This window comes from Ascaphus truei, unplaced genomic scaffold (assembly GCF_040206685.1).
Source record: "Ascaphus truei isolate aAscTru1 unplaced genomic scaffold, aAscTru1.hap1 HAP1_SCAFFOLD_392, whole genome shotgun sequence".
Lineage (NCBI taxonomy): Eukaryota > Metazoa > Chordata > Amphibia > Anura > Ascaphidae > Ascaphus > Ascaphus truei.
Window position 1 is genome coordinate 204,183 of NW_027456722.1, and position 12,941 is coordinate 217,123.

At 54.7% G+C, this 12,941-nt stretch overlaps 1 protein-coding gene across 1 annotated transcript; it reads left to right on the forward strand.

The window, feature by feature from the left end:
• The first annotated feature begins 6,146 nt into the window (after positions 1–6,146).
• Positions 6,147–8,483, forward strand: LOC142483913 (E3 ubiquitin/ISG15 ligase TRIM25-like). Its single transcript, XM_075583834.1, is given in 4 exon segments — positions 6,147–6,918; positions 6,921–7,331; positions 7,401–7,510; positions 7,513–8,483. Coding segments are annotated over 4 exon segments (1,575 nt in total). The 5' UTR covers positions 6,147–6,413; the 3' UTR covers positions 8,062–8,483.
• The last annotated feature ends 4,458 nt before the right edge of the window (positions 8,484–12,941 follow it).

Here is a 12,941-nt window from a genome sequence, read left to right on the forward strand (position 1 = left end):
CATCTCTGGGAAGGAGTGTGGAGTTGGACTGTGACCAGCTGGAGATACATATCAGAGTGGCTGCTGTGTATTCAGCGCTCTGATATCCTGGAGCAGAGAAGCGGACAGGGGAAACCCATTAGAAGTGGGTCCCTGCACCTAGGAAAGGTAGATCTCATCCCCCAGACCTCTGTAAGTGTGTATATTTTTGTATTCTTGTGTGTTGCCGAGGATTTATCCAAAATAAACCTCATTTTATTTAAGTGCCTTGTTTTGCCCTGTAAACACAATGTGAGGGTGTCAGACTTATTCAATGAAAAAACAGCAGCCCATCCGTAGTTAGGGGGTTGTGGGTGGGGTGATGAGTATGTGGGTAAGTGCAGGTATATTCGCCTCTTCAGCAGGGACAGGAGAAAGAGGGACTGAGTGCAGTAAGTAAAACACTTTAATACAATAAGCACATATAAAACCAGTCCCAGATAGATGTTCACTCACATCTGTAAATGCCAATCAGGGCATGAAAAGGTATCTTTGTGATGCGGGTTGGTCTTCTCTCCTCCTTTACCGTCGGGCTCTGGCGGACGTCTCTCCTCCTCGGGTCGCCTCGTGTCCTCTCCTACAGCGGCCGCTGGAAAAGGCACTCGTTTCTCCCGAAGGTCCTGACGTCACGATTGTCCAGGTCCGGCAGTGATTATTCTTCTCCTCTAGCACACTGGACACTCGCGACGTAACACTCGACGCGTTTCGTTGGCTCGGGGCCAACTTCCTCAGGGGGTGGCTCTGATCCTGACTACCTGCACTAATATATCAGGCGCCCCCTTCCTATTGGTTGATAGGGGAGCTGCTGCTGAAAGTGCAGTTGGCAGATTCGCTAAATTCGCCAACTGCAAAATTATACAGAACAAAACCAGTCCCTGAATACGTCCGGACATGAAATAAATAAATATATGAGTTGTTTAAATAATAACTATGAGTGGTCAGCTTTATTATTTAAACATTGAAGGCTACCCCGCATGTTATAAAATACCTTAAGTACGCGTGAAGTCAGATACACGGCTTGTTAAACCCAGAAGCAGATTCCTGAAAGCACATGGCTACACGTAATGTATAGCGCTGCGACAGACCGACGGCCGATCCTAACACATCTGCTGAAGGAACCGGCTGCTTCTTCTCAGAGGGTGAGAAGTGGTTAAAGATTTGTATTTATTTTATCTGTTGCTAATAACTCTTATTATTTTACTTCTGTTTATTGCTCAGGTGCTATTGACCCTATCCACCACCGGGTGGCGGTGTTGCGTTACATTTCACCAGTGGGGCGGCGCCGATCAGTCTGTTTCCTTTCCCTGGTTTTGCCGTGTGACTGATCCCTGAAATATAAATGTGTTAGGAGACCTGGCCTCCCGCGGCAGACAGACAGACAGACAGACAGACAGACAGACAGACAATGAGGCACAGGGAGACATATGTATTCCTGTAGCTGTATCCCTAGGTTAAGGGGGGTACACCAGCTAGTGCCAAGGTGACCCACAACCAGTATAGGGTTTGTGGGTGCCCCAGCCGTATATAAGGTTGGGGGGGGGGGGGGACTGAGAGTCCAAACTGAGTCACAGGGAAAGTGTGTGGGGGAATAAGGCAGCAGAAATAAAGAGACATTTTTCCTTTTCTGTTCCCTGTACCCCCAAGTCCTTCACCTAAAGTCCCACATCGCTGACGGGGATCCCCGAGACCCAGTGTGTATTCAAATATAGTTTTAATGTGTTTAAACATTCGGAACCGATGCCCACACAGGCAGCCCGGGCAAACCCATAGGCGCCGGCATGTCTGCTGGACATCGGAGTTCAGAGCAGCCAGAGGAAGCCCAGAGGTGGGGACAGCATTTGGTCAGCGGGGAAAGGAGGAGTACCAGGTCCGGAGATCAAAGGCCGTCCCCCGGGATGCCACTTGTTCTGCCAGACCTGGTGGGGCCTGCCCCAGCGGGGGGCATTGGGATGGCTGGGGGGGTATGTGGCAGCTTGCGTATGCCCCTTAGCTGTTTCACATTTCCCACTGACCTGGCTTTTCTAGCCGGCTCAGCTCCGATTGGCTGCTCGGGAAAGTTCCCACGTGCTGATTGGCTGTCTGCTCTGCTTCTATTTTATGAATGAAGCAGAGAATACTATAAGAAGCCGCGAGCCAATCAGATTGTGTGTTCCCCTTGAGTCTGCGCTGAAAGAGCGCGGGCGGCTTTTCAAAGTTGCTTTGTTTGTAACAGCAAAGCAACCGGCTTCTATTTCAGCCTGAAAATCCTGCCCGCCAGAGACTAAGTCCCGCCTTCTGCGCCCAAGTTCCCAGAATCGCACGCAGCGGCCGCGCTGGGATTTTGCGCCGATTTGAGTTCCAGGAGATTGGGAGTAACTCGCGGTCAGGAGGGACCAAGTTCTCAGGAGGGAACGTAGCGGGGGCGTGTGGGACTTTCTGCCGATTTGGGTTCCAGGAGATTCCGGGCTAAGTCCCGGTCAGGGTAAAACTCTCCCATAGAGATCCCTGCACCTAGGAGAGTCTAGTTTTCTACCCCAGCCCCAAAGTAAGTGTGTCTTTGTGTCTGTATTTTGTGTATCATTGTGTGTAAGCAAATTTATGCCGAATAAATGACACTTTATTTCTCTTCCGTGTTTTGCACAATGAATGATCCCGGTAACAAGGTGTAAATAACCCGGTCTCCCGTGACAGTTACGTAGAAATATTCTCGCTGTTGCCAGATTATAAGGACACTGAGGGGAGGTCGGAGAGGTCACAGGACAAAGATAAGGACGGGGACAGGGACACTATCCCAAATCATTCTGGAATTGGCTAGAGGCGTGTGCCATTTTGGCCACGATAATCATGGAGAAAGAGCCACGGAAGTGCCCGCCACTAATTCGCTATATGGACCCCATTCGGGGGGCTCACCAGATTTGTGTGGGGAGGGGGGATTGTGGGTGCGTTACGGTGAGGCTTTTCGGTAACACGCATCAGTAAACAAGAAGATCGGGTGAGATTATAAGGATATGGATCTGCAGGTGAGCGGGGGGGGGGTGCTGGCTTTATAATGACAGCGCATGCAGGTTCAGCACGACTGACAATACCCCCACACCCCCCGAATATTAAAAAATACCCCCACACCCCCCGAATAAATATTTAAAAAATACCCCCACACCCCCCGAATACATATAAAAAATACCCCCACATCCCCCCATCATCATGATCTCATCTCCCCAGGCTTGTCCCATCACCATTTTACTCCCGCTCAGTCACCCACTCACCCACCCAGTCACTGAGTCACCCACTCACCCACCCAGTCACTGAGTCACCCATCTAGTCACTGAGTCACCCACTCACCCACCCAGTCACTGAGTCACCAACCCAGTCACTGAGTCACCCTCTCACCCACCCAGTCACTGAGTCACCCATCTAGTCACTGAGTCACCCACCCACTCAGTCAAGTGTCACTCAGGCCCTCACCCACCCAGTCAGTCACCCACCCAGTCACTGAGTCACCCACCCACTCAAGTGTCACAAAGTCCCCATCTCAGTCACCCACCCAGACAGGCAGTCACTCAACCACCCACCCAGGCAGTCAGTCACCTACCCACCCAGGCAGTTAGTCACCCAGCCACCAAGGCAGTCACCCACCCACCCATCCAGGCAGTCACTCACCCATCCAGGCAGTCACCCACCCACACAGGCAGGCACCCACCCAGGCAGTCACCCACCCACCCAGGCAGTCACCCACCAACCCAGGCAGCCACCCAGGCAGTCACCCACCCACCCAGGCAGTCACCCACCCACCCAGGCAGTCACCCACCCACCCAGGCAGTCACCCACCCACCCAGGCAGTCACCCACCCAGTCACCCAGTCACCAACCCAGTCACCCAGTCACCAACCCACCCAGGCAGTCATCTGTCTTTTGTTGAAAATATAAAAATAAACAGATTGCATTGTAATGTTTTTTCCCGTATTACAATAAGAAAAACAGTACACAGACAGAACCCAAAGAAGGGCCCAAAGAACCCGCTGATCGCTCTCATTGCTATAATCACAGAACTATTGTCTGAGAACCTCCTATGGTCCAACCACCAGAACAATTTAGGGTCTAAAACTTACCCAAAACATAAAGGTTTTATTTTATCAAATACACAGACTAATAGGTTAAAGTATTAACATGATCCCCACGGAGGAGGTAGGGAGGGAAGGGGTAAGTGGCCTCTGGGTACCTATAATAGAGCTGATGGCCAAATCCTCCCTTCCTCCTGTGGTCCTTAGGTCACATAGTGGCCCCCAGTGATATAGTGAGGTACTATTGACTCCCCCCACCGCCTTTGACACCCCCCTGCCTTTGATGCCCACCCCCTGCCTTTGACGCCCCCCCTGCCTTTGATGCCCCCCCCTGCCTTTGACGCCCCCCCTGCCTTTGACGCCCCCCCTGCCTTTGACGCCCCCCCCACCTTTGACGCGCACCCCCCCTGCCTTTGACGCGAACCCCCCCTGAATTTGACACGCACCACCCCTGCCTTTGACGCGCACCCCCCCTGCCTTTGACGCGCACCCCCCTGCCTTTGACGCCCCCCCGCCTTTCACGCGCCCCCCCCTGCCTTTCATGCGTCCCCCCTTTGCCTTTCACGCCCCATGTCCCCTCCCTGCCTCCGAGCAACGCCGGGTATATCAGCTAGTATATAGATATATTGTTATCCTAGTGTAGCCAAAATTGGTAAAGCGAGGAGCAGCGTGCTGTGTGCGCCTATTGCTGATCCACAGAGAGCAGCGACACTGTGACACCTATATCATATATCTGGACCCACAATGCAACCTATGTAGCAATTATTAACCCTTTGCACTACAATATAAGGTTACCATGCGTCCAAAAACACCTTCTAGGTTTGCAACCTTGTCTGTGTTAGGTATATACAGATATACTGCTACAATGTTACTGCATAATCTCTACAGTCTAATTACCCTCCGTGGGGCAGCTGGGTTTGCAGTGGGAACGCAGTATAGCAAGCGGTTCCTCACGTTACCATGGTGTGGTTACATGCGTGTAACAGGATATCTGTACATACCTAACACAGACACGCGTGCAAACCTGGCCGGTGTTTATCAGGCAATAGTTCTGTGAATATAGCAATGCGTGCGATCAGTGGGGTTCTGTGGGCCCGTCTTTGGGTTCTGGGTACTATAATATTCACCCCTTTTGCACCTGCGCATCTAATTTACACAGCGCGTAATCACTGCGCAGCGCGGTCTGATTCATCCATTGTGTGAATAAGAAAAACAGATAAGTAAACGTTTCGCGCTAAAATATATTTCTCCGCGGTAGGTGCGCTATGGGTTCGGGGGGGGGGTCCTGCTCCTTTCATTTGTCCTGGGCCCCATAATTTCTGTTGGCGGTCCTGGTTTGCCCAAACACCCACAGGCATCAATACTTATTAACCCCGCGTGAGACACACGGGGGCAGCTTCATTGTAACGTCACGTAAGCAACTTATTACTTACAATTAGCGCCATTATCTGCGGGCGCGGCACCAGCAGCCATCAGCTTAGGTGGCATATAGGGGGGTACAGATGTATTACCCAGTGGGGGCAAAGGGAATATAATGCCAATGCCCCCTATACCCCAATCCCTGTGATATGCACATCGCCCGCTCATACTATTCCCAGGGACCTGTACCCCCGAGATTCAGTACGTTATACCGGGCGCCATATCTGAGAGCCCCCTGCTGTGTATCCGCAGTGTGCTTAGTGTGTTACTGTATATATATGTGTGCCTATTCAGCCCCACTTATTCTACTTATTACTTATAATAAAGTGTTTTAATAATCCAATATTCCTAGTCAATAAATGAGGGGCCATTAATACAGTATGCTTACTTGTTTGGTCTACAATAGGTTCTGTCCCTGAACCAGTCCTGTTACACCTGACACATACTTTGACCACAGGAGGGGGCGCTGTAAGGGGCTCTTAGGTCCTGTTCCTGCTTTAGTAACAATACCTAAATTCTCTGCTCCGATGACTCACGTAGAGACAGACGGGGGTATTATACGCTCACGGGTATATAGTCTGGTATAGAATTTATTACGTACGTTCCTCTCAATGCTCGTCTTATGTGTCACTGGGTCCCCATGTACTGCAGGAACATGCTGAGGTGTATAACACACAGCTGACTTAAAAGGTTACCTAACCCCTGAAGTGCAACACCTGTCACATGTCACCAAACGCCTCATGTGAGCACAGATAGGTAACATGCTGCATATTCTTATAACTACTCTTATTCCTCATAGTGTATACTGCAGCCAGGAACTTACAGGGTTAATAGTCTGAGTAACAAACTCCCGCCCCTGTGTGCTGAGAAGGGGAACGCCCCACTGGTTATATGAGAGAGAGGAGAATGTAAGTTTCGTTTCCTGTTGCTGCTTCCAAGCATGGCGTCTGCTGGTCTGAGAGAGGAGCTAACCTGCCCCATCTGCCTGAGCACTTATACCCAGCCTGTAATGCTGAGATATGGGCATAACTTCTGCCAGGGCTGTATTGGGAGTGTGTGGGATTCCCAGGGGGGATCTGGACTTTATACCTGTCCTGAATGCAGAGCAGAGTTTCAGGAGCGTCCTGCACTGCAGAGGAACCTGAAGCTGTGTAACATAGCGGAGCGTTTCCTTTCTACTCAGCCGGAGCAGGAGGAGGCTGTGATCTTCTGCACTTACTGTGTTACCTCCTCTGTACCCGCTGCTAAAACATGTCTGCATTGTGACGCCTCCCTGTGTGATATTCACCTAGAGAGACACAGCAAGTCAGAGGAACACGTCTTATCTGAGCCAACCACCTCCTTAAAGAACAGGAAATGTCCCGTCCACAAGAAGCTCTTGGAGTGTTACTGCACTGAGGATGCTGCCTGTATCTGTGTGTCCTGCTGGGTGTTTGGGGAGCACAGGTGGAGTCGCTGAATGAGGCCTCTGAGAAGAAGAAGGAGAAACTGAGACATGTTCTGGAGAAACTGACCTCAGTGAGAGAGGAGACTGAGAAAAGATCCCAGAGTCTGCAGGAACACAGGAGAGAAGCGCAAGAAAAAGCAGCTGGGGTAACAGCCCGAGTCACTGCCCTGATTAGGGACATCAGGGAACAGCTGGAAGTCCTAGAGAAGCGAGTCCTGAGTGAGATCACCAGGTGGGAAGAGCAGGTTTCTTTCCGAGTCTCTGATCTAATCCAGCAGCTGGAAATAAAGAAGGACGAGCTGTCCAGGAAGATGCTTCACATTGAGGAGCTGAGCAACATCACTGATCCATTAACTGTCTTACAGGGACGGGAATCAGACAATGCTGACTTCTGTGATGCTGAGGAGGGAGGTAATGAGGACTCAGACAATGCTGAGGATGGGGAGGGAGATAATGATAGTGACAAAACTGATAATGAAGATAATGAGGACAGAGAGAGAGAGGGTAATAAGGTCCCTGCTCTAGGGGATTTGTATGAGGTTCTGATCCCACTGACCTTACAGAGATTCGCTGATATTGTGACTGATCTAAAAGCAAAGAGCGGTTCTATGTGCAGGGGGATTCAGGCATATTACTGGATGTAAATACAGCGTTTAATCATGTATCTGTATCAGGTGACCTGAAAACTGCATCCTGGTCAGTAACAGACCAGTTACGCCCGGATACACCAGAGAGATTTGTGTCTTATAGTCAGGTTTTAAGCACCAGGAGTTTTTCCTCAGGACAACATTACTGGGAGGTGGAGGTCAGTGACTCAGGGGACTGGGATGTAGGGATTTCCTATCCCAGTATAGAAAGGGAAGGACGTCAGTCCATCATAGGAGATAATAAGAAGTCCTGGTGTTTGTGCGTGCGGGATAATGATCATTCAGTGATACATGACTCAATACAAACACTGATAAACTCCGAGTCTCCCGTGCAGAGATTAGGAATATACCTGGACTATGAGGCTGGGCGGCTGTCCTTTTATCAGCTGTGTGACCCGATCAGACACTTACACACCGTCACTGCCACCTTCACTGAGCCTCTTCATGCTGCGTTCTGTGTATGGGGTAATGGCTGGGTCAGAATCAGGAGCTAGGAGTACTGATCCCGGCCCAGCAGGGAACCCATAGATATAGTATATATTGTGTTTGTGGGTTTGTGTGCGCTCTCATTGGCTCTCTGGCTCTCAAGCTCTCCCATTGGCTGACTGCGGGTCGGGCCTTGGCTCTTATTGGCTCTCATTGCCTGACTATGGGGCGGGGCCTTGCTGCAGCCTTGAGGGGGAGGGTTGTGGTTACCACAGATCTGCGCATTGATTTGTTGAATCATTATGATGTCACAGTTTTACACGGGATTCTGGGGCTTGTAGTTCACGTCTGTAACTAAAATTGTAACAGAAGAGAAGCAGGACTACAACTCCCAGAAGCCCCTGCAGCTGAGAGAGACCACATGACAAGAGACGGCCAATCTCTATCAGTGCAGTTGTGGAGAGAGAAAGAGACAGAGGGTGAGTAAGTGGGAGAGACATCACAGGCAGACGTGTGGGGTGATTGCACACACAGACAGGACCCACAGCCCCTCACATCTGTCCCTCCCACTGCAGGGGAACACAGACAGGACCCACAGCCCCTCACATCTGTCCCTCCCACTGCAGGGGGACACAGGACACACAGCCCCTCACATCTATCCCTCCCACTGCAGGGTGACACAGGCAGGACACACAGCCCCTCACATCTGTCCCTCGCACTGCAGGAGGACACAGACAGGACCCACAGCCCCTCACATCTGTCCCTCGCACTGCAGGAGGACACAGACAGGACCCACAGACTCTCACATCTGTCCCTCCCACTGCAGGGGGACACAGACAGGACCCACAGCCCCTCACATCTGTCCCTCCCACTGCAGGGGGACACAGACAGGACACACAGCCCCTCACATCTGTCCCTCCCACTGCAGGGGGACACAGACAGGACCCACAGCCCCTCACATCTGTCCCTCCCACTGCAGGGGGACACAGACAGGACCCACAGCCCCTCACATCTGTCCCTCCCACTGCAGGGGGACACAGGACCTACAGCCCCTCACATCTGTCCCTCCCACTGCAGGGTGACACAGACAGGACACACGGCCCCTCACATCTGTCCCTCCCACTGCAGGGTGACACAGACAGGACACACGGCCCCTCACATCTGTCCCTCCCACTGCAGGGTGACACAGACAGGACACACGGCCCCTCACATCTGTCCCTCCCACTGCAGGGGGACACAGGACACACAGCCCCTCACATCTGTCCCTCCCACTGCAGGGGGACACAGACAGGACCCACAGCCCCTCACATCTGTCCCTCCCACTGCAGGGGGACACAGGACCTACAGCCCCTCACATCTGTCCCTCCCACTGCAGGGTGACACAGACAGGACACACGGCCCCTCACATCTGTCCCTCCCACTGCAGGGGGACACAGACAGGACACACAGCCCCTCACATCTGTCCCTCCCACTGCAAGGGGACACAGACAGGACACACAGCCCCTCACATCTGTCCCTCCCACTGCAGGGGGACACAGACAGGACACACAGCCCCTCACATCTGTCCCTCCCACTGCAGGGAGACACAGACAGGACACACAGCCCCTCACATCTGTCCCTCCCACTGCAGGGGGACACAGGACACACAGCCCCTCACATCTGTCCCTCCCACTGCAGGGTGACACAGACAGGACCCACAGCCCCTCACATCCGTCCCTCCCACTGCAGGGGGACACAGGACCCACAGCCCCTCACATCTGTCCCTCCCACTGCAGGGGGACACAGACAGGACACACAGCCCCTCACATCTGTCCCTCCCACTGCAGGGGGACACAGACAGGACACAGAGCCCCTCACATCTGTCCCTCCCACTGCAGGGTGACACAGACAGGACACACAGCCCCTCACATCTGTCCCTCCCACTGCGGGGGGACACAGACAGGACCCACAGCCCCTCACATCTGTCCCTCCCACTGCAGGGTGACACAGACAGGACACACAGCCCCTCACATCTGTCCCTCCCACTGCAGGGGGACACAGACAGGACCCACAGCCCCTCACATCTGTCCCTCCCACTGCAGGGGGACACAGACAGGACACACAGCCCCTCACATCTGTCCCTCCCACTGCAGGGGGACACAGACAGGACACACAGCCCCTCACATCTGTCCCTCCCACTGCAGGGGGACACAGACAGGACACACAGCCCCTCACATCTGTCCCTCCCACTGCAGGGGGACACAGACAGGACACACAGCCCCTCACATCTGTCCCTCCCACTGCAGGGGGACACAGACAGGGCCCACAGCCCCTCGCATCTGTCCCTCCCACTGCAGGGGGACACAGACAGAACACACAGCCCCTCACATCTGTCCCTCCCACTGCAGGGGGACACAGACACGACACACAGCCCCTCACATCTGTCCCTCCCACTGCAGGGGGACACAGACAGGACACACAGCCCCTCACATCTGTCCCTCCCACTGCAGGGGGACACAGACAGGACACACAGCCCCTCACATCTGTCCCTTCCACTGCAGGGGGACACAGACAGGACACACAGCCCCTCACATCTGTCCCTCCCACTGCAGGGGGACACAGACAGGACACACAGCCCCTCACATTTGTCCCTCCCACTGCAGGGGGACACAGGACACACAGCCCCTCACATCTGTCCCTCCCACTGCAGGGGGACACAGGACACACAGCCCCTCACATCTGTCCCTCCCACTGCAGGGTGACACAAACAGGACACACAGCCCCTCACATCTGTCCCTCCCACTGCGGGGGGACACAGACAGGACCCACAGCCCCTCACATCTGTCCCTCCCACTGCAGGGGGACACAGACAGGACACACAGCCCCTCACATCTGTCCCTCCCACTGCAGGGGGACACAGACAGGACACACAGCCCCTCACATCTGTCCCTCCCACTGCAGGGGGACACAGACAGGACCCACAGCCCCTCACATCTGTCCCTCCCACTGCAGGGGGACACAGGACCCACAGCCCCTCACATCTGTCCCTCCCACTGCAGGGGGACACAGACAGGACACACAGCCCCTCACATCTGTCCCTCCCACTGCAGGGTGACACAAACAGGACACACAGCCCCTCACATCTGTCCATCCCACTGCGGGGGGACACAGACAGGACCCACAGCCCCTCACATCTGTCCCTCCCACTGCAGGGGGACACAGACAGGACACACAGCCCCTCACATCTGTCCCTCCCACTGCAGGGTGACACAAACAGGACACACAGCCCCTCACATCTGTCCATCCCACTGCGGGGGGACACAGACAGGACCCACAGCCCCTCACATCTGTTCCTCCCACTGCAGGGGGACACAGAGAGGACACACAGCCCCTCACATCTGTCCCTCCCACTGCAGGGGGACACAGACAGGACACACAGCCCCTCACATCTGTCCCTTCCCTGCAGGGGGACACAGACAGGACACACAGCCCCTCACATCTGTCCCTCCCACTGCAGGGGGACACAGACAGGACCCACAGCCCCTCACATCTGTCCCTCCCACTGCAGGGGGACACAGACAGGACACACAGCCCCTCACATCTGTCCCTTCCACTGCAGGGGGACACAGACAGGACACACAGCCCCTCACATCTGTCCCTCCCACTGCAGGGGGACACAGACAGGACACACAGCCCCTCACATCTGTCCCTTCCACTGCAGGGGGACACAGACAGGACACACAGCCCCTCACATCTGTCCCTCCCACTGCAGGGGGACACAGACAGGACACACAGCCCCTCACATCTGTCCCTCCCACTGCAGGGGGACACAGACAGGACACACAGCCCCTCACATCTGTCCCTCCCACTGCAGGGTGACACAGGACACACAGACCCTCACATCTGTCCCTCCCACTGCAGGGGGACACAGACAGGACACACAGCCCCTCACATCTGTCCCTCCCATTGAAGGGTGACACAGACAGGACACACAGCCCCTCACATCTGTCCCTCCCACTGCAGGGGGACACAGACAGGACACACAGCCCCTCACATCTGTCCCTCCCACTGCAGGGGGACACAGGACCCACAGCCCCTCACATCTGTCCCTCCCACTGCAGGGGGACACAGACAGGACACACAGCCCCTCACATCTGTCCCTCCCACTGCAGGGGGACACAGGACCCACAGCCCCTCACATCTGTCCCTCCCACTGCAGGGGGACACAGACAGGACACACAGCCCCTCACATCTGTCCCTCCCACTGCAGGGGGACACAGACAGGACACACAGCCCCTCACATCTGTCCCTGCCACTGCAGGGTGACACAGACAGGACACACAGCCCCTCACATCTGTCCCTCCCACTGCAGGGAGACACAGACAGGACACACAGCCCCTCACATCTGTCCCTCCCACTGCAGGGGGACACAGGACACACAGCCCCTCATATCTGTCCCTCCCACTGCAGGGGGACACAGACAGGACACACAGCCCCTCACATCTGTCCCTCCCACTGCAGGGTGACACAGACAGGACACACAGCCCCTCACATCTGTCCCTCCCACTGCAGGGAGACACAGACAGGACACACAGCCCCTCACACCTGTCCCTCCCACTGCAGGGGGACACAGACAGGACACACAGCCCCTCACATCTGTCCCTCCCACTGCAAGGGGACACAGACAGGACACACAGCCCCTCACATCTGTCCCTCCCACTGCAGGGGGACACAGACAGGACACACAGCCCCTCACATCTGTCCCTCCCACTGCAGGGAGACACAGACAGGACACACAGCCCCTCACATCTGTCCCTCCCACTGCAGGGGGACACAGGACACACAGCCCCTCACATCTGTCCCTCCCACTGCAGGGTGACACAGACAGGACCCACAGCCCCTCACATCCGTCCCTCCCACTGCAGGGGGACACAGGACCCACAGCCCCTCACATCTGTCCCTCCCACTG